Source organism: Primulina huaijiensis, chromosome 7 (genome assembly GCF_012295235.1).
Source record: "Primulina huaijiensis isolate GDHJ02 chromosome 7, ASM1229523v2, whole genome shotgun sequence".
NCBI lineage: Eukaryota > Viridiplantae > Streptophyta > Magnoliopsida > Lamiales > Gesneriaceae > Primulina > Primulina huaijiensis.
In genome coordinates this window covers 5,138,395-5,163,625 of record NC_133312.1, presented here as the reverse complement: position 1 = coordinate 5,163,625, position 25,231 = coordinate 5,138,395, and the positions used below count along the sequence as shown (strand labels likewise).

At 34.5% G+C, this 25,231-nt stretch overlaps 3 protein-coding genes across 5 annotated transcripts; 1 reads left to right on the top strand and 2 right to left on the bottom strand.

Moving 5' to 3' along the window:
• Positions 1-1,300: 1,300 nt before the first annotated feature.
• LOC140981538 (uncharacterized) lies at positions 1,301-5,042 on the bottom strand. 2 transcript variants are annotated; one of them, XM_073447972.1, is made up of 4 exons: positions 4,878-5,042; positions 3,138-3,309; positions 2,652-2,939; positions 1,301-2,079 (listed from the first exon to the last, which is right to left on the bottom strand). In XM_073447972.1, the coding sequence occupies exons 2-4, from the start codon at positions 3,282-3,284 to the stop codon at positions 1,462-1,464; spliced, it is 1,053 nt and encodes a 350-aa protein (XP_073304073.1). In that variant the 5' UTR covers positions 3,285-3,309; positions 4,878-5,042; the 3' UTR covers positions 1,301-1,461. The 2 variants fall into 2 exon arrangements, with proteins under 2 accessions (XP_073304073.1, XP_073304074.1); XM_073447973.1 differs by having other exon boundaries at positions 3,138-3,320; positions 4,878-4,988.
• A 1,719-nt stretch (positions 5,043-6,761) lies between these two features.
• LOC140980494 (cyclin-dependent kinase F-4-like) lies at positions 6,762-14,899 on the top strand. The gene is made up of 18 exons (XM_073446335.1): positions 6,762-6,957; positions 8,170-8,569; positions 8,646-9,221; positions 9,314-9,392; positions 9,512-9,580; positions 9,663-9,752; positions 9,838-9,976; positions 10,965-11,067; positions 11,145-11,197; positions 11,271-11,337; positions 11,993-12,101; positions 12,503-12,568; positions 12,758-12,826; positions 12,969-13,032; positions 13,112-13,228; positions 13,805-13,836; positions 13,973-14,054; positions 14,434-14,899. The coding sequence occupies exons 3-18, from the start codon at positions 9,214-9,216 to the stop codon at positions 14,637-14,639; spliced, it is 1,353 nt and encodes a 450-aa protein (XP_073302436.1). The 5' UTR covers positions 6,762-6,957; positions 8,170-8,569; positions 8,646-9,213; the 3' UTR covers positions 14,640-14,899.
• Positions 14,900-17,918: 3,019 nt separating this feature from the next.
• Positions 17,919-23,251, bottom strand: LOC140980252 (protein Brevis radix-like 1). 2 transcript variants are annotated; one of them, XM_073445976.1, is made up of 7 exons: positions 22,830-23,251; positions 22,681-22,732; positions 21,713-21,841; positions 19,172-19,566; positions 18,828-18,957; positions 18,401-18,732; positions 17,920-18,325 (listed from the first exon to the last, which is right to left on the bottom strand). In XM_073445976.1, the coding sequence occupies exons 3-7, from the start codon at positions 21,815-21,817 to the stop codon at positions 18,244-18,246; spliced, it is 1,044 nt and encodes a 347-aa protein (XP_073302077.1). In that variant the 5' UTR covers positions 21,818-21,841; positions 22,681-22,732; positions 22,830-23,251; the 3' UTR covers positions 17,920-18,243. The 2 variants fall into 2 exon arrangements, with proteins under 2 accessions (XP_073302078.1, XP_073302077.1); XM_073445977.1 differs by lacking the exons at positions 21,713-21,841; positions 22,681-22,732; positions 22,830-23,251 and adding an exon at positions 19,659-20,235 and having other exon boundaries at positions 17,919-18,325; positions 19,172-19,608.
• Positions 23,252-25,231: the final 1,980 nt, after the last annotated feature.

Below are 25,231 nucleotides of genomic sequence, written 5' to 3'. Positions count from 1 at the left end.
AGGCTTAAACTAAATTCACTTAGTTGGATAAATTCGATCCATATATTTAATAATTTTTAATGGCATGTCAATTGAATTTCAGTTAGATATATATTAGTTTAATGTTATTTTTCGAAACATTTTAATTTAATTTATCATGTTTTATAAATATTCAAATATATTATAAATAAATTTTCAAAAAAATATATTGATACAGACAGTTTTAAATATAAAAAATATTAATTATTTTTAAAAAATATTAAATTTAACGACGGAATTTAGCAACAGTTTTTTTATTAATCCGTTGCTAAATTCCCGTTGCTAAATTTAGCGACGGATTAGTTAACCGTCGACGGTTTTTCGAAAACCGTCACTAAAGATCAACGACGGTCGACTTAGTCACGGTGGTAAAATCCACTGCTAATGAAATTAGCGACTGTTTTATCGTCAAAAACTTTTTTTTTGTAGTGTTAAAAATGAACAATATGAATAAAAAGTATAGAAGTAACGGTTTCCATCTAAAAACGTAAACAATTCAACTTCATATCTTTAAAAGAGGAAAAAAAAACAAACCAATTAAAAAAATTAGTTCCAACATCAACCAAAAATCCATATCATTCTAAATGTTTTTCACACAGTTAAGCAAGAAGTCATAGAGAAAAAAATCAGTTCAAATCCAAAAATGTGTGTGTGTGTGTGTGTGTTTCAACATACTATAATTTGAGCAAAGGTCGATCCATGTTTAAAGAATGAATTTTTAATTGTGATTTCGGCCACAGTAGCAAACAATTTTTATAAAGTCCTAATTCTTTATAAAATAGAAAAAGATGTACAACCTACATAACCACTGCGAGTGTAACATTAATTTATTATTCAAATGGATTACATGCAGTCACAAAATATAAATCAATCATAAAAATTATAAGTCTAACTAAATGTAATATGCCATACAAATTTAATGTGTAATTTTTTCATACTATTTAAATAATTAAGCTTGAAGTTATGATTTTTTTTAATTATTATCGCAAATCATTTTCTAAGATAGTTTCAGAAATGCAAAGGTGCGATTTGTCAGTCTATTTAATTGAATTAGAGTTAATAATTTTTATTTCTAAAAAATTACATAAATATTTTAATTCAAGATGAAAAATTAGCTAAACTCGCTTTAAGTCCTCCATTCCTTTTCGTAATTATTTTTATTTTTATTTTTATTTTTAAACAATTACATTCATATTTTAATTCAAGATGAAAGATTACCAGAACTCGCTTCAAGACCTCCATTCCTTTTCGTAATTTGCACGAGACAACCAAGAAAGAAAAATTACAAAACCATTTTTTATTTTACACGCGAATTGAAATACAATTTCTATATGCATAAATTCAATATTAATTTCATCCTTAATACACAGGTTTTCTCAAGAACACAAGGCTGCAGGTGACGATGATGTCTTTGACAACTTTTCTGAGAGTATTGAGGTTTTCTCAGAAACACAGGCCGGCAGGTGACGATGATGTCTTTGACAACTTTTCTAAGAGTGGATCCCAAATGATCCCCTCATTTCCCTGCTTACTACAACGACCAACACTCACAGGAGCCTCAGTCACCTTGGTCACGAGATTTGCCTTCTCGGCCTTGGCTCTCAGTCGAAGGCGCTCAGCTCTCGAGCCAATGACCTGCCCCAGTATTGAACCAGCAACAGTCAAGGCCATTGCTGTTTTTGGCATCAATACAGATTTCCTGAGCATGGCTATGAACGGGATGGCAGCATGCACAGCAGTGAACCAAGATAGTGAGAACTTTTTGGTATGCTCTCTCCAAGCCCCCAGCGGGATATTAACTATGATGCCTAGCATGCCTATCACGAATACCTTTGCAGGTAATGGCTGTGGACGCATGGTTTTGACAAGGGCAGTCTTGGCGAGGGCAGCCCTAGCTGCGACTACCGTGGAGGGGCATTTGAGCTTGATTCCAGGTGGTGGCTGAAGGGCTGTTGCCACGAGGGGAAGGACTCCACTCAATGCTCTATAGGACTTGGCAATTGGACAGTTTCCAGCTTTCAACCACTCGTTTCCGAGTGTCTCGTGCTTCGAAGAATCACTCTAGATTGCATATGGAAGATCCATTTATTAGTAACCTGAACTGGTGAGTATTTCACTAAACAAGTGTTTGAACAGACCTAAAAGCTAAAAACCATTTATTAGTAACCTGAACTGGTAAGTATTTCACTAAACAAGTGTTTGAACAGACACCTAAAAGCTAAAAACATTTAGTCCTGTTCTAGGAATGTATAGATATCGTTCAAACTAAAAGCTAAAACATTTAGTCGTGTTCTAGGAATGTATAGATATGTACAGAAGAAACAAACGCAAGGACAATTATCATCAACATCAAATAAAGAAGGTGCGCACATCATCAAAGAAAGAAGGTGTGAAGAACATCAGATAAAGTTGGTATTTAATAATCTTTTTTGAAGATAGATGAAATGAAATTACACAGTGAACATCCAACTATCGGTTGCTTTAAGTTTAGAAAGTCAGAATGTGAATGCATCAGAGCTTTCAGTATGACCGTGTTTAACAGCACCAACGAGATTATAAGCTAAATTCTTTACAGAACTTTCATTAGTACCTCTTTGTAGAAGCAATAACAGAATGGTTCCCAAAGAACATACCTTAGACGAGAGCTCTTCCTTTCCTGATGACTCAGGCGTCTTATTCTGAATCTTCCCAAGAAAGGAATGGAAACCAAAGGGCCCTCCTGGTCCAAATGCGGACATACTGATGGAGGCAGCTTTTGAGGCCAAAGGATTGAATTCTCGTACAGCATCTGTGTTCAGATTGTCAACACAAAGTTGTGAGTTTCCCGAGAGAGGAACAACCCCATCTTTCCCGTGAAAAACTTTGAATGCCAAATCAAAGTTGGGGCCATCTTCAAATATTGGGCCTCTGGCTGCCCTCAACTGAAAATATAAAAAATAAAAAACGGTGGCTGTCATAAAGCTGTACTTATGATACAGTAAAGAAAAGAAAGATAGTGAGAAGTAGAATAACAAAACAGAAAAGATTAAGGAACCTATATAAATTGTGTTTAAGTTGAATATTTTCAAAATGGATGGACAACTAAGAGTTGTTTAAAAAATCAAACAAGAAGAACTTACAGGAGCAGGAAAATTCAGAGAAGAAAACGAAAAGTTGGTTGGCTTATCGATGTTCCTCAAGAATGGACATTTCTGAATGTCCTGTTTGCTCAAAGAACAATCAGATGTATCCTCATTCAGCTGCTTGCACAAAAATTCCATTGACATTCTTCTCAGAGCTATTTATCCACAGCTGAAAATTTTCTGCTTATTTAGCATTTCTAAATGAAAATAATATCACAGAAACGCGAACACGTTCGTACACATTTGAAATTCAATATCTAACTCACGTGACTTGAAAAGAGTGTCACTTTGTCTCTTTTGCTCATCAAAGAGTGGCAATAATAAATAACATGTTCAAATAGAAAAAGCAACAAACTAAAATATCTAGACCCTAAAAGAGGAACAAAAACTCGGAAAAGCATTTAGTCTGTTATCGAAAAAATGAAATTTGCCAACTGCCATCTCCGAACTGTAACTTGACGAAAATCCAGAAGTTTGGATATATATAGAAAAAAAATTGACTCCCCTCCCTCATTATTCCACAAGTCAAAGAAATTGGAAGATGCATGTTTAGACGATAAGCTTAAGAGAAGAGCTAAAGCCTAAGTGGAAGTGGTCCTCTGGCTTATTAACAACTTCACATTTTATAGTGGAGATAACGTGGGACATGTTATATTACCCATCCTTTGAAAACCGATGCCCGCGGCAGCTACTTTGGACAGTTATTACTCATCTAATAACATTTTACAATGTAAGCAAAAGCGACATTCTTGATACTGACCCAATCAAAGCTTTTTCCCCAGTTATCACTTCCACTGCATTAACTCTCAAAAGAGAACAAATGTTAGGGCAATAAGCCCAAGTGGAGACTGGAGAGCTCAAATTCAAAACGAGTAGGGTTCAATGTGTAGCCAATGTGGGAAAGGTAATGTGCATAGATGTAAAAATTTTGCTTTGCAACAATAGCCATGATTATTATATCTTTGAGTAAGAAGTAGATTATCCGAAGGAACCTAGCACCTCCCCCCTTTCATTACCATAGTTTAGGATGGAACATAAACAACTGAAATAATGGGAAATGATGCAGCCTCACCAATTTTGAAGTTAATAAAGCACTATACAACTGTCTCAAATCCTATTATGTGTTTAGATCCCAAACAAATAAATAACTCATCCGGTGTACGCAACAATAGGTAGCCAACCTAAAAAACAATTGAAGTATAGCTACATGCATCGTCTTGTTTTGTATAAATCTTTGGACAATTGTCCAAAGCATTGCACTCGGTTCAAATTTAACACACTTATGATTTCTAACTCCAAGGACTGAATTCCAGATACCGACACATTTGGACAAACTCCAACGGAAAGTATAACAAAACAACAATGTTTTAGCTAAGTAGCGATCAACTGTAATAATATATGCATTGATATATCTTGACTAACAAAAGTTAACGATGAATAAAGCAACTAAACGAGAAACACGCACCAAATGGACTACATTATAAAATAAACTATTGGACGGAATTTCCCATGTTCATCTAAATTCAATGCTTGAATCAAAATCCATAAAAAAATGCAACATAAAAAACTACGAAAAGCATAAATCTTTCAGACTTCAGTGAAAATGGACAAATAGTAAAGAAAATCGAGTGAAAATGGACAAATAGTAAAGAAAATCGAAACACTATAATTGAGCTAGATCAAAATTAAGAGAACAGAGATCAATCAAAGAAAATGCGGAAGGAATAATGATTCTACCTGAAGATCGGGGGCGGGCGGCACAGGAGCTCCGGCGAAGTGGGAAACGTGTGGAGAGCACAGAGACTACAGAAGGGAAGAAAGTATGTGGTGGGATTTTTGTACTGAGGACCGAGGAGCACGTTGCACGTTTAGGACTGGATACTTGTTTAGCCGGTCAAATGGATTCGATACTTAATGTTGCCGGTCAAGTGAGTGGTTCAACCGAACCCTCACCTGTAGAATGGGTTTGGTGGAATCGGGCCATCCGGTGAATGCTTAAATCATCCACGTGGCATGTTGTTAGCCCAATTTAAAATTAATTAAAACACCAAAAAATATTTGTTACATAAATATTTGCTTTTACAATAGTTTTCCGATATGGTTTCACATAACTACATTCACGATAAGAGTCGGTTCAACTCATATAAAATATTATAAGAATATTTTTGACATAAAAATCAATGTTTTTTCTAAATTAAGTAAAGTTTTAGATATATTTCACGAAATTAACAGTGATAGTTTTTTTCTCTCTTTTTATTGAAGTCAAATATTGACAATTTGGCCTCACAATTGAAGTTCCCACCTCAACATGTGACAAACTATTTGTTAAAATTAGGAAAGTGACTCTTATTTAATACACAATTATAAAGATTTTACACGCGTCCTCTGTGTTTTTTTTTTTCAATATCACATTTTATAGGTAGAGTAGGTCTCTTGTGAGACGATCTCACGAATCTTTATTTGTGAGACGGGTCAATCCTACCGATATTCACAATAAAAATTAATACTCTTACCATAAAAAGTAATACTTTTTCATCGATGACTCAAATAAGAAATCTGTATCACAAAATACGATCCGTAAGATCGTCTCACTCAATTTTTTGTCTTATAGGTATCGGAAAAACTACTTAGTTTTTTAGCTAATTTATTGGAGTACTTTGTCTAACTTGTATAATATTATTTTAAAATTCAAATCTATGCAATATAATTTAAATTATCAGGAAATTAAATAATTTAATTATTCAATTCGTTATTAGAATTTGAACATTTGATCCCAATATCTATCTAAAAAATTAATATTGCTTGTGTTTGCCTTGTTTTGTATTCCCCAAATAACTCCCTCTTCCTCTTTTTAAAAGCATATAAAATGAAATTTATGTAAAAAAAAAATTACAAACTTATTCAGAACTAAAAAATATTAAATTTGATTTTAAAATTACTTTGAATTTTTTTTAAAAATACTTATAAAAGCACGTATTAAATAATAATAATAATATATAAAATAATTTACGACCAAATCATAAATTTCCCCCTTTTGGCGGCCATGCAGCCTTTGCGTGATCTAATCTGCCGTCACCTTCTTCAGTAATTACTTTGCTGCAATATTTATATATAATAAGATAAGATATATAAGATAAGATATATCATATATCTCATATTCAAAAAAATATATAGTAGGTGACAGATAAATTAAATCATAAAACAGAAGAACTTAAATTTTAAGCTACTGATGCATTTCATGATTATTTTGTTAAAAATATATTTGATGTTATTTACAGGAATTAAAAATTTATGTTTCAAAATTAATTTTTGAAGACTCTAATACCAAAAACCTAGTACGAAATTGTCGATTTATGGTTATAATTTAATTTAATAAATGGAACATGTAGTATTAATTATATATTTATTTATCGAAATATTCAAATAATAATTCGTAAATGATATTTTTTTCAAATTGGAGAAAATGTGGATCTTAAACTCGAAATCCGATTTTAAATTTAAGACTTTGACATCAGATGAGTTATAAGTTCGCGATCGATAATAATTGATAATCTTGGAAACTATTATTTTCCAAAATTTTATTGATATAATTGGAAAGTATCGTAGGCTTGTTTTCTTTACCCAATTTCTTGCCCACAAAGCTAAGATTCACATTTGATCCTCCCATATTTAGACCAAATCCCAAGTCGTCATCATTCAAAGGGGCGGTGGTCACGAGGCCAGTAAATCAAATCATTCGGCGGAGGGAGATAGAGAGCGGGATTAAGGGTGGCATCTCTCGGAGTCTTCTCCTTAGGTTATGCCGTCCTCCTCACAGGTCATCTACTCCTCTGTTTGCTATCGATACATGTGTGTATTTCTTCTGTAATTACTGGGCTGTGATCTGATTTTGATTAATCGCGGGTTCTGTGTTGATGTCGGAAGATCTGGTTTAGGTTTCTGTTTGATGTTTGGGGGTGAGATATTGGTGATTTGATTGCAATTGTTTCCCGTTTGTGTACGCTTTTAGAATTCGGTGTGGTATTGTTTGAATTTGGATGTTTGGTTTCCTTCTTTTTGGGTTATACGTTGGAATTCATTCCCCATGTTGGTCTCCTGTGCGCGTGTATGTATGTACGACGTGTGCTTATACTCATGATGTGATTTGGTCAGATCTGGCTTTTGTTTTTGAGGATTTTGTATTGAATTTCCTGGGATCTAGTTTAGGTTTTCGTTTTAAATTTAAGAGTAGGATGTTTGCAGTAGTTTTTAAGCATGGGTTTGAATTTTTGGTTCTATAGGGTATGCTTTTACTGTTTTCATTGCAATTATTTACATGAAGTATCATTTTTAACATTGTTTGCATTTGGATATTTTTGTTTCTCCTCATCTTTCTCTGCGTATGTATGTGTGAATGTTCTGCTAATGTTTATTCCTATTGTGTGATGGGTGGGTTATTTGATGTGTTAAACCAAACCCCCCCATATGTTCTGTTATCGGTTAGTTTTGAATCTTTGCGGTGCTCGGTGTTGTGACTCATATTATCTCATTGACGTTTGGGTTAGGCATGAGGCTATAAGGTTTTGCAATGTTTTAGTATATTCTCTAGCAGAATATGATTGGCTTTTCAAATCAAGACTGCCTATTAATTTTTGGATATGTTATTTTAAACTATACAAGAAAACCAGTTAAAATGTTTCTAAGTTAAGGACTGAACTTGGGCTGCATTTATTTGTTGTATACGATTCTATTATTTCTTAATGGTTTCAGTCTTACATCAGTATACCTATTGTAATACTTAATTAGCTTCTGATTTCTTTCAAGTCCCCTTCTACTTCCAGGTGGTGATTTTATTATCTGGAAATGAGCAATGGATACATAATTTGTCGATCTTATTATTGAAAATCCCCATGTTATTGTTGCTTACGTTTGTCAATATAATGTCTGTGTATGTTTTGCTTTATCCCCATGTACGCTGTATGCCTGAAGCTATTTTAACTGCATATAGGTTTCCAAGTAGCTAACATAGTTTGTTTCTTTATGCTTTCAGGTTGTGCTAGGTTTTAATTCGAACCGATTAAAATTATCTAGGACATGGAGCACATTAGCCTCTGGTCAAATTGCTACCAGCACCAGGTTTTGCCATTCCAGGAAATTCTTGAGTGGCGGCTTTTGTCCTCAGAGCATCTCTTCTCATTTCCTTCGTTAATTGTACTTAGTGAACAGCTTTTCTTAAATGATCAGCACAGGAAACTGAACATGTATTTCTTCTAAAATAGCTGTTGGAACTTTGGAGCAGTTCTACAAGGGGCTGCTCTCACTGTTTGTTCTGGACACTTTTTATGCTGCCGGTTCCCATTCTTTTGTCTTTCTTCTTGAATAATCATATAGTTGCTAGAGCATTGCAGATACAACATGCATCTGAGATCCTTTGATTACCAATTTCTGAGGTATTTCCTAGTCATTTGAGCATATGGAATGATGATCATGTAGTTGGCATCAATTTTCTTTCTTTGTTTATACCAGGGCCGACTTCTGCAAGGGTTCGAAAAGGCTGTTTCTTGTGTGATTAAGCATTAGTTATCTTGTTGCTCTGTAATTGTGCCGAGTGTGATTCTATCAGAACTTTGCTTTTCACTTTCTCAAAGATGATCTGTTGAATGAGGCAAGGTTTTGTTGGCCAAAGGTTTGCACCAAGTTCAGTATTTTAACATTGCCAAGAAATTTTGGCAGACCTTTGTGTCTAGAGACAATATACATTTATTCGGTAGAACCTGACGCGATCGTTTAGTTTGAAATAGTATCAAGATGGTATGCAGCTCCTTATATTCACTGCCTTTTCCGGCTCATCTACCCTTTCAAGTCTTTGATGTGGTATACTTCCTGAATAAGGCTGTCAAGCCAGTCCATCATAATCCTTTTGGCCTGCTCACAGTGGAGTGCAGCTAAAAAGTTGATGGTGGAGATTGCTGAATCAGCCAGGCCTTTTTAGTTATTATATTAAGTAACTTAGTGAATCTATAAGCTTCAATATTTTTGTTGTCTACTCACTGTTCTCCAAGTAGTAGTGCCACAAGCAGTTGAACCGCAAAAAATGGAAAGGTGATTCACGGTGTAACCCTGAATCTTTTCTTTACATATTATTAGTTTGTTTGTTTGTTATTGTTTTCACCTCTAAATATTTGCCCATGCAGATACAAAATCATAAGGGAAGTTGGTAATGGCACATTTGGAAGTGTATGGCGAGCTTTAAGCAAACAGTCTGGTGAAGTGGTAGGTTTATGTTAGTTTTGACTTTTACTGTTGGACATGCTGTTTTGAATCAATTCCTGCTCTCAAAGTTGAAAATCAGACTTTGAAATTGAAATTGACACAACTAATTCATTTGATAGGTGGCAATTAAAAAAATGAAGAAAAAATATTACTCATGGGAAGAATGTGTGAGCCTGAGAGAAGTCAAGGTGACAGAGTATTTGCATTTTTGGTTGGTTTTTAAGTTCTCCTTTTATATATGAGATTAAATGACAGGTTTCTTTTTGTCAGTCACTGAGGAAAATGAACCACTCAAACATCGTAAAGCTCAAGGAAGTAATTAGGGAAAATGATATCTTGTACTTTGTTTTTGAGTACATGGTATGCATTCTCTCATTGGTTTTCCTGTCTGTCTTGCCAGTTTCTTACTACATATAGATGCTCATTATTTGTTACTTTTTTTCAGGAATGCAATTTATACCAGCTTATGAAAGACAGAGGAAAGCCGTTTTCAGAAACCGAGGTGAAAAACTGGTGCTTCCAAGTATTTCAAGGTCTCGCGTACATGCACCAGCGAGGATACTTTCATCGAGACCTCAAGCCAGGTTAAGACTTGTCTATTATCTGCAACTTGACTGAAACCTACTTGCCTATGATATCCAGCAAATTTATATGGATTAGTTTGGAGATTGGAGCTTTTCATGATAATATCAGCTTTTTGACCTTGTGGGCTTGGTACATGGCTAATATTTTGATTCTCAGTTCGCTTGGTCTTACATTTTTTCAGTTTGATTATGAATTCTTTGATGAATTTATTTACAATAACTGATGAAGTATAAACTTTGGTTCAATTCTATTTGGTTAGTTGTGCGATAAATATTTCTTTTATGCATTATGTTACGGACTTGTGGATCCTCGAGTCATTTGGCAACTGGAATGTTGGAAAATATTTATTTGTTATCATCTAGAATGGAATCCAAATGAATTGAATCAAGTGAAATATTACTAATTTTTCGTGTTTGAGGTTGAGTAAAAAAAATTTAATCTGCCCATTGTTAGAAATCGGATTATTTTAAACTTGACTTGAAGTTCGAATTTGAGCTTGACTCATTTGGTTAAACTTAATTATCGAGCTCTTATCAAACAATGACTTGAATTAAGGTTTGAGCGCGTGTATTTGGAGCATGTTAACAAAATATTAAAAAAATATTGAAACTCATGAGCACATCAGACAAGATAATTTGGCCTCGAATTCAGTTTGAACACATCGTCGAGTTCTGTAGAGTGCGGTAATTTTGAATGCCAATTGAATAATATTTGAGTTAGATTGAGTAACTTGCGAACCAGCTCATTTTTGCATACTAATCCTGAATTTGTTTGATCGACGCATTGCATATTCTTTAGATGTGGTTTTTCCTAGTATTTTATTTGTTGTTTATTGGTGAAAATTTTGGAAAATAACCTTGGTTAAATTTTGTTTTTGAAAAATAACCTTGGTTAAATTTTGTTTTTGAAAAATAACCCTCGCGAAGTGATACTTTGATCAATGTTATTTTGCTAACCATCCCGTTTATTGGTGGATGCTTATGTCAGAGAACTTGCTAGTATCAAAGGATGTCATAAAAATTGCCGATTTTGGTCTTGCTCGTGAGATCAATTCTCGACCTCCATTCACTGAATATGTCTCGACACGCTGGTGGGTGGTTATTCTCTTCTTTTCTATTTATTTCTATTCTAGTGCTCGTGTAGATTGCTGTGACTTGTGATATGCAGGTACCGAGCTCCTGAAGTTCTGCTTCAGTCACCAACTTATGGTCCCCCGGTTGGTGAGTATATATGAAAAGTTTTCCTTATAACGCTGTCCCATGAGATGTTAAGATTTTCTCTTCTTCGTTCCAGACATGTGGGCAATGGGTGCTATAATGGCTGAATTATGCACACTCCGTCCTCTATTTCCTGGATCAAGGTTATACTTCTTTAGAGGCCTTCTTATTTATTCTTTTCTAGAATTTGATTTGATTAGATTGGTGGACTGTGGCAATTGATGTCTGCCTGAATGGTATGCCTCTCATAGTCATGACTCATGTCATTTTTATTGTCTCATAGTCTAGGTGTAAATTGCTATAGTTTCTTAGTTTTTTTATCACCTTGTCTTACCAAGTACTTTTATACTCCTACCTATTTTTAAAGCGGAAAAGCGCACAGATTGTGAAACTTGGTGTCAGCCCTTACATAAAAAACAAACACAACTGGAGAACGAGATACCTTCCTATCCATATTTTGAGATTAGATTACAACATAAATACGTAATCTTGACACAATTTAATTGACATAATTAATTACTTCAGCTAAAATAGGTTTCCCTCATTAACGAACTAAATGATATTTAGTGTAACCTAGGAATTAGGATTTGGAGCTCTCTTACAGTTGAGATACGTTTTATTGTGTTCCTTACTTCCTTTAAAGATATGTTTGTTCCTTTCTTTTCACAACTTCCAATTAGTTGCCATCATCACTGACTTATATAATTTTCTAGATGTTTCATCTCTTCCAAGCATGTTATCTGTCTCTTATATGACAATTCTAACCTACTTTAATGTTCTCTTATTTTTTTGGTGCAGTGAGGCAGATGAAATTTACAAAATATGCTCTGTGATAGGCAGCCCAACCAAAAATGAATGGCCTGAGGGGATTGAACTTGCTAATGCCATCAGTTACCAGTTCCCACTAGTGAGTGTTACATTTTTCTCCAGATGCCGATAAATGTAGTGTCAGGAGCATTTATTTGTTCTCCATTAAGGGCATTATTTTCTGTCTACATTGGTTCACGATATTTCAGACATATTTCTGATTGTTTAAATCTAATTTTCTAGCATAAGGATAAAATTAATATCAAGAAAATTAGTATAGCCTTATCATTTATTTTTTTGGCAAAATGAAACGAAGTGCTGCTAGAGAAATTGCTCTCGTGAGCATTTGATTTGTGTGCTTTCCTAATTGTAAAAACACTTCAACCAGAATATTCATTCCAAACATTTTTCATTTCATATTTTGCTATTTTATTCGATGGGACAATGGTTTGGTGATTTGTCCTGAAGCTACTTCTGTACACTAATATAATTATGTGGCAGGTCGCTGGGGTCCATCTTTCGTCATTGATACCAGGTGTCAGCGAGGATGTTATTAATCTTATCACAGTAGGAAATTATTTCATCTTCATTCCCTCCATCTACCCCTCCCTCCCCAACAGTTCTGTGAACTTTCACATACCCGAACATTGCTTTAACTGATGAACGCATATTTGTGAAACCTGTTATTTCTTAGAATCAATTTTTTCTTTTGCCGCTTAACTTTTGAATTATGTTTCCTGTTTGTGCCAAATGTAGTCACTATGTTCATGGGATCCTTGCAAGAGGCCAACCGCCTTGGAGGCTCTTCAACACCCCTTCTTCCAGGTATCAAACTCTAATCATTTTTTACTTCCCTTCTTTTTGAAATTTGGCTGACACAAATATGATTTTGATGGTATATGCTTGATTTTACATACAACATGTTTAAATGTTCTCAGATGATAAGATTTGTTTTTACAATGTTCAGAGTTGCTTTTATGTTCCACCATCATTGCGTGCTAAAGCTACCATTGCAAAAACACCTCCTTCTGGTTAGTCTTTGATTGTCATACTCTCTTCTATCTTTGATAAATATTAAGGGCATTGGCGTTAAGATTTGAGTTGTTGCAGTGGGAACAAGAGGAGTTTTGGAGCAAAAATGTGGGAGGAGATATGCAACTAGTTTATCAATCCCAAAGCCCAGCAACAATTTATACACTGCCAAATCCCAGTCATCTTTGAGTGCAGGTATAATGTTTTTAATAAATTAGTAATTGTTGTTGATTTGGAGTAAGAGTTGGCCAGGTCATGCAGGTTTGTGCTCTTATGAGAAAGACAAATGATAAGAATCAAACGATCAAAGATAAAATTTAAACATATTTTATTGAGATTGAGAAAAAAATTAAAGAAAAAAGGCTGTTCATTGAGCTGTGTAAAATCTCCATACAACAACTTTTTAAAATTTATGACCTTGCTCAAGCCAATAACATATACATCAGGCCATAATTTTAAAACTATTTTTAGGGAGATGCCAATCTCCGAATTTTTCTGTTGTGGGAAGCATAAATTTTTCTTTTCAAGATGATTAATATTTCTGTACCTGTGTGGATCATAATTACTGTTTCGTGGAAGCGAGAGATGATAATATTGAGGGAGGGGGAGGGTTGGGGAGTATCCTTTGTGATTGTGTTGCCTTCATCTTTCTTAGTACTGGGTTTTATACTGATTAAAATAATTCTTTATCGTATGTATGCTTGTGTTTTGTGGGTGGCATGATCTGTTCGAATGCGTCAGACTGTAACCTCTTCTATTTCTTTACCTCAGGTGTGCAAAGGAAGTTGGATATGAACACTCAGGTTAGTTGGAATGATGATTATCCTTGAGTTAATGGGATTAGTGATAAATAGTGTTGTATAGTTTTGTATGAGTGTTTAGATCTTATGTTTTTTATATAAAATAAATGCTCTGAAGTTTATCCTCTCTGTGACACAGGATATGGTTAAAAATGACAAGAATCTGAAGAACTATGTTAAGCAACAGCCAAGGTATCGACCGCCTGGCATGAATGGCCCATGTAAGTAGTAACATCATTTACTTATTTCACGAGAGGGTTTGAGGTGGACATTTTGAGCGGTGCTTGATTTCCTTAACAATATTTCATTTTGAAAATTTTGTCCACCACATGGTGTCTTTTCGTTGTTACTTATTGTTCTATCAGGGTCGGTTGTGAACATAATATTTTCCATATAGCCGCCGGCTAGTCTGGTTGTTAATAATAATATGATAATGCTTGGATGATTTAGATATTATGTGATAATTGAAGCTGGAATTTCTCATTGGGATTCTTATCTTGCTATGAAAAAATAATCTTGCATAAGAATATCCTTCTGACTTTTGCATAAGAATATCCTTCTGACTTTTGGACGGAATTCTTTCTACGTGCGTCAATGCAGCTGGTAACGTGGGAAAGACTCGTGCAATTTCTGATACGACTGAGAAGTTGGCAAACATGAGTGTGGGCTCTGGTAGATCACTCGTGAAGCCATCTGTGCCTCCCCCACCTATGAAGGCTGGAGGTTGGCATGGGCCATCAGAATTATTTCGTGGACGAGCTTCGGAACTTCCTAGACGACCTTATAATAGGAAAGTAGCGGGTTGAATAAAATTGTGACGATATCGCTTTGTTTGCCCATCCGTCGATACTATCCTGCGTCTGCCTATAATAATGTGCTTTCATTTAAAGTTTATTCAATTCCGTGTTATAATTTTTGTTTTGTTAGGTTGTGAAGGTTTGATATTTTTCCATGCTAAACTTTAGTGGAAATGTTTGCTTGATTGGTAACACAAAGTTTGGGTGTTGCTTAGATTTATCTATAACATTTGATTTGTATAATAACATTTGACTCCTACTTGTGCAAATTGGGTTCCGGTCTTCTGATTGGGTTTGTGTTGGCCAATTCTCTGTTTGTCCGAAGTCAAAACATTTTAATCTAATCAGGCCTCAATACAGAGTAATGCAGGTAGCAGCGATATCTAAATATGTTAAGTATAGTTTGGTACACATGATAGGATCAACATGTGATGTATAATATAAAGATAAGTTAAGGATAAATAAGATGTAGGATATTATNAAACACCTCCTTCTGGTTAGTCTTTGATTGTCATACTCTCTTCTATCTTTGATAAATATTAAGGGCATTGGCGTTAAGATTTGAGTTGTTGCAGTGGGAACAAGAGGAGTTTTGGAGCAAAAATGTGGGAGGAGATATGCAACTAGTTTATCAATCCCAAAGCCCAGCAACAATTTATACACTGCCAAATCCCAGTCATCTTTGAGTGCAGGTATAATGTTTTTAATAAATTAGTAATTGTTGTTGATTTGGAGTAAGAGTTGGCCAGGTCATGCAGGTTTGTGCTCTTATGAGAAAGACAAATGATAAGAATCAAACGATCAAAGATAAAATTTAAACATATTTTATTGAGATTGAGAAAAAAATTAAAGAAAAAAGGCTGTTCATTGAGCTGTGTAAAATCTCCATACAACAACTTTTTAAAATTTATGACCTTGCTCAAGCCAATAACATATACATCAGGCCATAATTTTAAAACTATTTTTAGGGAGATGCCAATCTCCGAATTTTTCTGTTGTGGGAAGCATAAATTTTTCTTTTCAAGATGATTAATATTTCTGTACCTGTGTGGATCATAATTACTGTTTCGTGGAAGCGAGAGATGATAATATTGAGGGAGGGGGAGGGTTGGGGAGTATCCTTTGTGATTGTGTTGCCTTCATCTTTCTTAGTACTGGGTTTTATACTGATTAAAATAATTCTTTATCGTATGTATGCTTGTGTTTTGTGGGTGGCATGATCTGTTCGAATGCGTCAGACTGTAACCTCTTCTATTTCTTTACCTCAGGTGTGCAAAGGAAGTTGGATATGAACACTCAGGTTAGTTGGAATGATGATTATCCTTGAGTTAATGGGATTAGTGATAAATAGTGTTGTATAGTTTTGTATGAGTGTTTAGATCTTATGTTTTTTATATAAAATAAATGCTCTGAAGTTTATCCTCTCTGTGACACAGGATATGGTTAAAAATGACAAGAATCTGAAGAACTATGTTAAGCAACAGCCAAGGTATCGACCGCCTGGCATGAATGGCCCATGTAAGTAGTAACATCATTTACTTATTTCACGAGAGGGTTTGAGGTGGACATTTTGAGCGGTGCTTGATTTCCTTAACAATATTTCATTTTGAAAATTTTGTCCACCACATGGTGTCTTTTCGTTGTTACTTATTGTTCTATCAGGGTCGGTTGTGAACATAATATTTTCCATATAGCCGCCGGCTAGTCTGGTTGTTAATAATAATATGATAATGCTTGGATGATTTAGATATTATGTGATACTTGAAGCTGGAATTTCTCATTGGGATTCTTATCTTGCTATGAAAAAATAATCTTGCATAAGAATATCCTTCTGACTTTTGCATAAGAATATCCTTCTGACTTTTGGACGGAATTCTTTCTACGTGCGTCAATGCAGCTGGTAACGTGGGAAAGACTCGTGCAATTTCTGATACGACTGAGAAGTTGGCAAACATGAGTGTGGGCTCTGGTAGATCACTCGTGAAGCCATCTGTGCCTCCCCCACCTATGAAGGCTGGAGGTTGGCATGGGCCATCAGAATTATTGCGTGGACGAGCTTCGGAACTTCCTAGACGACCTTATAATAGGAAAGTAGCGGGTTGAATAAAATTGTGACGATATCGCTCTGTTTGCCCATCCGTTGATACTATCCTNTGTATAATTTTAATAAGAGTGATTAAATTTATATATTAAATTGTAATGNATAAGAGTGATTAATTTTATATATTAAATTGTAATGACAAAATTAACCTTATCATAATAAATTTTATAATTTCAGAGTTGTTTGAGTTCATATTTCTTATCTGTTCATGCTTCGAAGTGTTTGCATGATTTATTTATTTTTACCTATTTTTATATATTATAATTATATAATATGATAATTGAGTCTTTGATTTTGTAAGTCAAGTATCAATTTTTAGATTTAATCGAAAGATATTAATAATTTTATTGAGATTTATAAAAATCATTTATATAATTATCTCGAGTTCATTTATATAATTATCATATTATATAATATATAAATAAATAAAAATATTTATTTGATGGAGCGGTGAAATGAGAGAACAATAAGGTTTAGGATTTTTATATATTGGCGGCAATTAAGTCATTTGTGGTGTTTTTATCATTAAATTAAAATTATCACATCTCATAAAAAGATATTTTATCATTGTATAAAATTATTTATCACGGGCCCATGGTATTATCATGAGCTTTCTAAAAAGATATCAAACGTGTGATAAAGAGGATTATTATAATCTCTCTTATCCATTCTACCAAACTATACCTTAGAGATTGTAATAGTGACTGTTTTTAAAAAGGTTACTGGCGAATATAATATGTAAAATCTGATGCGTTAAAATTGTAAATGTAAAAAGATATTTGAGAATAAGAGGTGAGGTTGCTTATTGAAGATGGATGGGTATTTAAATAATGTTGTTCCTTTGTCCTTGTTACTGTTCCGTTGTCATGAGGGGTTTAGGGATGACGACTCTCAAGAAATATGATTTAATCACGAGCCTTGAGTTTTTAATAAACGAGCCGAACATTGGACGTGGGCTGATAATCCATACTATCCGAATGGACAAATCTTCAAATACTCGAATTGGAAAAATGTTTGTATCTTCTGGAGTTGTAAATTTAAAATCGTATAATTCGCATTTTTTAACAAATATTATTTTGTTATTGATAAAATTGTTCTCGAGCTTATGTATCTTGTAGTGTGGTATGTGTGGGACAAGAGATGAACATAGCATCCACTGTTGGATTATGTGTGTCAACAATTAAAAAGTTACAGATCTTCTCGACTTCAAAAGTTACACAATTGTGATACTTTCATGCCCTGTGGTCACTGAATTTGCTCCTTACAAAAAGATGGTAAAACACCATGAAATCTAATGTCTGCCTTTTGTCATTGGCACCAATTAAACCAGAAAGAAAAAAATGGGCACTACCTCAATAAAATCTTGGAAAAAAAACCCATAAAACACCTGAAAAGAAGCAACTAGTTCCACAGAAAATCCCGCCTAAAGCTTTTTTTAAAACATCATTTGTAATTTGATTCTTCTAAAGTTAAGATTGTGTCTGTTCCGCTGTTAATTTGCCTCTGACTTAACTAGCAAAGATATTGAGCTTGTATCCGGTCACGGTTACTTTCCCACCAATGCTTCGCGTGCACCTCTCCAAATTTTTCACGGCTACAACAAAACCACTCAAATTCAGACATTTTCAACCTACAAATCTGGAATTTCATGAGTTCAAAACTTACTTACCTGAACCTGACACGCCGAAGTTCTCTGGTTCCATCAACAAGTTGTCTGATAGTAATATAAACACCAGGCTCATCTTCTTCAATCCACTCTGATTCGATGTCACTTGCATTGCTAATAGAAACTGAAGCCTCGTCTCTTGAAGAAGTTGTCATTCTTGAAGCTTCCATAGACATCTCACTTTTCATGCCACTACTCGGGTAAGCACTTGATCCAGGATTGTAATATTGGCTGCTGCCTTGGAGGTTGTACCTAGGAGTCCACTCTCTGTTCAGGGATGGAGTCATTCGAGGGCTTTCTAAGGCAGTTCCAAGCCTAGAATATGTTGAGTCTCTCTGCAATAATAGCAAGTGAAGAGTTTGAAATATTAATTTACAGTATCATTATAGAGTAAAAGAGCAAAATTCAAGAAAAGGTAATGTGAGTTTACTCCATCCTCAGATCTCCCTGGAGTGTTGAGACCTTGCTGATTGAATTTCTGAACATTGTACAACTCCATTATCCTGTCGTAGTTTTCGCCCCACCATCTCTGAGCTTGCCATTTGTCAAACATCTCCCGGCTTCAAATACATGTTAAGCAGGCGCGATGTTGTATTAATATAGACTCAAATAAAATTTCATTAAATAAAACTGAAATCAACGTCCATTTGGCTATGTTGTCCAATTTTAAGTTGTGAAGTGGCAATCAATTTGGAATGTATCTAATATCAAATGGTATATATAACCATATATATTGTTTCCAAAACTTGTACAATCTTTTAAATAGATACGTACTTGAAACGGATCCGTTTAAGATCATTCCCATCTCGAGGGAGTGACACAAAAGTGATTTGAACACCAGGCTCCACCTGTGCCATCCATTCTTTCGGTTCATTATCGTTTTCGGGTGCCATTTCTCCATCACGAGCCGAGAAAGATTCTAGTCCACCGGTGGTTCTGTCGCCACCAAATACCGTGAATGTTGAATCAAGTCTCTTAGCTCGATGTCCTGATTTTGTAAAATCCCAAGCTGGTGTCGAACTTGAGCTTCCCGGTTGGGCATATGAATAAGGAACCCCCTCGGAATCGAAATCCGGATAAGATCTTTGTCCTCTCTTGAAATTATCATCTGTTTGGCCTGGCTTACCTTTCGAAGATGATCCTGAGACTTTTAATGCCATATCCTTGATCTGATCATGAAATAATTTCCTTAGCTTTAGTAGGCCACTCCACTTAACGAATAAGAAAACAACAAGACATGCGGATTGATTCCCTCGTTCACCACAGAGAAAACGGGCTAGTCATGTGTAATAACTAATGATTCTAGTCAAACGCATTATCCAAGCATGTAGAGGTTAAAAAATTCAACCTTTTGGCCTGCTATATTTCTAATTGAGGTGAAATTTTTGTATAGTTCTGAATTCATTGCTTCACATGGTTCATGTCAAAAAATGCATATGATCTTGACGATTTAGATCGAAACCTCGAGTTCTCTGAAGAAACCCAACCATGCCAACCTCAAGTTACTTGGTACAGAGATAGAAACTGATACTTTTATTTCATAATGCTAATGTAAGGAAAACAAGACAAAAAGCTTTTGCATTATATTGTTGAACAACCAAATTTGGGTTCCCTTGTGGCACGGCCCCCCCAAGAAAACTATACAGTGTAACAGCCTGGAATTAAATGAGAAATGGCTCACTTCATCAGATTTGACATGGAAATATGCCTGAAAAGCAGTTTATATTTAGCTAGTCCCACAAACACACAGCTTTGCAGCACAAAGTACTGACACTTACATTACAGGCTAAATTGCTGCTTTGTGAAGTCCAAAGCAACTGATAGATCTGGTTAAATCTAATTTTTTGATTTTGATTCAAGATCAAAGATTGTTACCAAAGCAAAAAACTTTTGAGATTTGAAGTACTGAATGACACTGTTATGTTATACACCGACTGTGTGTCTTGATGTTATTTATCGGTTAACTCAAGAATATTTTTAATGCGATGTTTTTAAAATCAATTGTGTATGAAGACATTCTAGTTGTAGTAAAACAGGAACCCTTCAAGCAAAATGAATCTTAGTTATAAAAAATATAATCTTGTTACCGAAAACAAGAAAAGAAATAAAGGTAAAGCCAGCCAAGAACTTGAACCCTGACTCAGTTCATGTGCTTCGTTAAACACGAAGTCTGGTGAATTCGATAAAGTTAAAGCACTAGAAAATTTAAAATCCATTATATATATTATTACAAGTTAGAATTCCTCGTATCAAAGGATGATGAAAATGCATGGAAAGCTGCAAAAGAGAAAAGTTTGGCGTAGGGCCAAGAGAAATTATGGGACCAATCAAGATTTTCGGACACATGATCCGAGGAGTGGCGTGACAATGTCCCCTTCAATTAAAGTCATTTTCTTTGCCACATGTTTCTTTAAGCCATTTCCTGTGACTGGAAGAGTCGCCTTCAACCAGCGGGGGAAAATAGAGAGCCAGGCAGGATTATCATCTGTCTTTATTTTAGTTAGTTTTATGTATTATATATGCCTAAACAAATGATTGCTCCTCCTCCCTAAATTTTCAAAACTAACTTCCATATCTTGCGCAAAGTTTCTAACTCTGCTTTTGCGACTTTAAACATAGTTATTATTTGGTTGTTATTTGTTCCAAATCGATCGGTCGGTTGGGTCGGTTCGATCGACGTACCCGATAAGAGAAGTTTGGTATCCTTTAGGGTCTGGTTCCGGAATGATTTTAATCTATCCATTTTCAAACTAACAACTCAGGTACCAAAGTATATATATCCAAAAAAAGAAGCAGAATTTGTCTACTTTTCAAATTTCAAATGGTATTTGCAACCCCCATCCATTGAAATCACTCGTATTTCTTAATGAAAACAAGGCCTAAAGGCAAAAAAGTCTAAAACCAAGAAACACGTACCAGCACAAAACGTTCAAGATTCAAATTTTTGCTTGGACGTTTCTTAGAGTGGCCCCCAAAATTGGAGTCGCGACAAAAGTAAAGTAAACACATGACCAAATTCGTACATTAAAAAAAAAAAAAGCGACCAATGCTAAAACACTCGTACATCAACGGGATTATGGGACTAAACCTTCTTGTTTGGACAGTGATCCATGATATTATCATGTGTATAACTTGAGTCAAAGGACGAAAGAAATGAACACATACAATCAATCAATGCCTCGTTCTTAGATTATTTCATAGAAAAATTGCGAAAATGCGACTTAGCGATAGAATCTCAACACTCTCTACCGCGCCCAAGATCTTCCAAACAACAAAACTATGCAATGTTGGGTAAAGAAGTGGAAGTGAAGAAACCTGTGTAGTGAGACTTTTGACAGCGTCTTTAGTAGATGGAGTCCCACGCGGGGCATCCTCTTCATCATCATCCCTTTGCTTTGAGCAAGTGATACATGTCAGCATCTTAACTTTTGCTTATTTTTCCACCTGTAAATCCATCCATTTATTTACGAAAATTTCATTGAAATAAGTGAAAAACTTCATCTATATTGCCATGATTTACTGTACTAATATCACAAAAACAAAGCTCAAATCTTTCCAAATTCTTTGATGTTTTTGGATTTCAACTAGATCTATATTTTTCCCCTCCTAAAATATTAATTAATGGAGTAGAGAAATCATTATTTTTCCTTCTTTTTCTATAATTAGTACTTTGATAAGACATTATTATGTCAAGATTTCATGTCCAAAATTCCAGAATAAATTAAAGGGTACTCAATCTCTTGAACATAACATTAAAATAAATAAATGAATGGTTAATTAGGAAGATAATTTAATAGTAGTTTGCATGTTAAACATAAAGGCCCAATAATTGAACACAAATTTCCAAAGTGGCGTCTGATGTTCCCCCCTTTAATGAACACAAAGAATAAATAAAAATGGATTTTCTGTCCAATTTCTGGGAAAAAAAAAATTATTGATCACACTCAAGCGCAATCACCTACTTTCACTTTTATGCTTGAGCCACAATCATTCTTTTTCCTTTTTCTTGAATAATAATTCCAAACAAATAATATTTAAAATTATTAAATAAAAGGGACCAGATGGTCGAAAAGCGACTGGGAATCAAATGACATGGCTCAATAAATGAGTACTGAATGTTGTAATAGGTTGCAGAAATTTGTCCCGTTTTGAAAGCGCTTCCTCTAAACTCAGAGAGACAATTCCATTAAATCATTTTCTGAAAAGTTTGAATTTTATTTCTTTGAAGTTGAATAATTTTCAAGAAATCAAAAGTTTAACAAATTGAGCATTGACATACAGACCTTGTAATAATTCACAGAGCCTCTGGAATCTCGGTCTCTGTTTCTTCACAACCTTAATCAATACAGTAGAAAATTCAAGTAAAAGATGTCAGAACTTAAACAAGAATTTCGAAAAACTTTCTGATATCACCAACTTTTTAGAGTCTTACCTTAGAAAAACAGAACCAACCCTTCAAGAATCGGATCAATATTCTTGCAGTGGTGGCAAAGAAACCGATAATCTGTTGAATTTTACTGCTACAAGCATGTTAACATGGAGGAGGAAAAACAAGGTAATCCCACTTCCGGAAAAATCAAATAACAGCTGGTAGATAGCCCGCGAATAAGCAAATTGAATCGAATCTCTCCATTATATTCTCCAGTACTTCATGCAGCTACAACGAATCATCAATAAATAAAAACATTCTCCAGCGACACATGGCTGCGGCTGCGGCGGTGATTCGGAGCTCTGTTAACGGCGGGGGTGGCTCGAAAAATGGGAATATTTTTTCCGTGCATAAATAGATATATATTACGAATAAACGTGTGGAAATATTTGTTTTCTGGTGCACAAATGGAAACAAGAACGAGAATGGAGACAAGGAAGGAGAACGAAGTGTGAGATTGTGTTTTTGGTATTTATATAGGAAAGTAACGCCGTCAAATCCCGTCGTTATCTAACGGAAATTAGAACACCAAAACACTGCATCAAAGTTGTACACCATGGTTTGGAGGTTGTACGCGGAGACAGAATAATTGGGTGGGGTCATTTTAAATCGGACGTCTGTGCTAACCGGGTGGCAATCGGGGCCCACCTGTTTCGTGAGGCAATCTGTGTTTGGCGCATGTACGTTGCCATGTTCTATGTTCATTAAAATTCTTGTAAAACGATCTCATAAATAAATTTTATGAAATGATTTTTTTTGGATTATTTATTAAAAATATTATTTTTTATCATAGATATAAATATGATTGATCTATCTCACTAATAAAAATCTATGAGACTGTCTCACAAGATACTTACCTAATCGTACGCAATATTTGCATGTGTAAAAATTAACAATAAATTAACATGAAGCGCAGATAATTAAGATGTTTTTATTTTCATTTGAGTTTGAAATTAAATGGATGTGGTATTTTGAATGAGATTGAAAATTGAATAAAAAATATTAAAAGAAAAATTAATTAAATTTATAATATATTTTGTCCTGAGGATTACTTTCGAAATTTTAAAAAGAGTTTCTTCAACGTACCAACACGTGAGTTTTTGTACATTGATTAATGATATATCATGGATGAGCACATCTAAATCGAACCCACATCAGATCATGGGCTTCGGCTCATCCCTAGCCAATGTAAAAGGTCCATGACAGACTCATGTATTATTTTATAAATATCAAGTTTGATTGTCTAATTCAGGATTCATTATATTGTTTTTCAGCAGCACCCTTAGCTGTTCTCCCCTTATATCCTCAGTATCTGAATTGAGCGTCGGAGGGGCTAAGTCGGGACACCCTCCCGACCCCCTTTAACGGTCTTCTTCGTGATTTCAGGTTCATGATAAATTCGAAACCTACGTTTGAACTAGTGTCACTTGCTGGAATCGGACCATAAATTTTCAGTGAGTATCAATTAATATTATAAATAAATTTACAAATTTCTATGTAAGAGTTGTTTAAATTGAAATTATAATGAAGTACTGTTAGTTTTTGTATTATAGATTATATTCTTAAAAAAAAAAAAACTTTTGTCAGATGTCTACCAACCTATGGTCCTACATTTATTTTCATTTATCCGTACAAAGGAATATTTTCACATTATTTTTATATTTTATGACTGAATTTTCTAATAGGTAATTACTTTTTCGTTTTATGTTCATTAATTAATTGGTAAATATGGGATTTTTTTGAAACAGTGCAGCTCGAAATCGAATTATTAGTCAACAAAACAAAGAACGTTCACAAATTAAGACTTTTCGAAAAAGACTAAATACCAAATGTAAAAAAAATTCTCGACTCTAACGTGTTAGTTCGAAATGTAAAAAAAAATTCTCGACTCTCACGTGTTCGTTCGAGTTCTCAACCTCGTTGACCTATGGAGTAATCGAGATCAATCCTCGTTTCGAATTAAAATATTTTATTTTAATATCATATATTGCGTCGTCACGTGTTAATTATATTTTTATTTAGATTTAGCATGCTTCTAAAATAGAATCATATTTGAATTATTTTTAGTTAAAAATTAAATAATCGACGAATGAATTGAATTTTCTCAGCTAGATAGTAATTACACTCCTTGCACGTAAGAATCTCTCCTTAGATTCTCTGGCATGGATACTAGCTAGCTTGAATTTGTGTGTCCACAAATAAAAATAATAATCAATGTTAGACTAAAAATAGGTTGTTTTCCCCTGAAAAGAAGAAGAAGATATAGTTTGTTTTTGGATAAGAAATAATATTTCGTCAAGTCGTCTCATTTTCAATGTTAAGTAGCACTGGGATGTAATCTTCAGATCAAATTGAATGAATTTATGTTGGGTAAATTTCAAATTTATCTCTTGTTAATATATATA

Bases quoted from the DNA above. Each gene is read 5' to 3' on its own strand.
- LOC140980252 (XM_073445976.1), bottom strand. From the start codon at position 21,817: ATGCTGACATGTATCACTTGCTCAAAGCAAAGGGATGATGATGAAGAG. The intron at 19,567-21,712 runs GTTTCTTCACTT...TTTCATGATCAG, and splicing joins TCAAAAGTCTCACTACACAG to ATCAAGGATATGGCATTAAA. The intron at 18,326-18,400 runs GTAAGTAAGTTT...GTTTTGTTGTAG, and splicing joins CTTCGGCGTGTCAGGTTCAG to CCGTGAAAAATTTGGAGAGG.
- LOC140981538 (XM_073447972.1), bottom strand. From the start codon at position 3,284: ATGTCAATGGAATTTTTGTGCAAGCAGCTGAATGAGGATACATCTGAT. The intron at 2,940-3,137 runs GTAAGTTCTTCT...TTATATTTTCAG, and splicing joins CTCTGAATTTTCCTGCTCCT to TTGAGGGCAGCCAGAGGCCC. The intron at 2,080-2,651 runs GTATGTTCTTTG...TATGCAATCTAG, and splicing joins AGGAAGAGCTCTCGTCTAAG to AGTGATTCTTCGAAGCACGA.
- LOC140980494 (XM_073446335.1), top strand. The intron at 9,753-9,837 runs GTATGCATTCTC...ACTTTTTTTCAG, and splicing joins ACTTTGTTTTTGAGTACATG to GAATGCAATTTATACCAGCT. The intron at 9,977-10,964 runs GTTAAGACTTGT...TGCTTATGTCAG, and splicing joins TCATCGAGACCTCAAGCCAG to AGAACTTGCTAGTATCAAAG.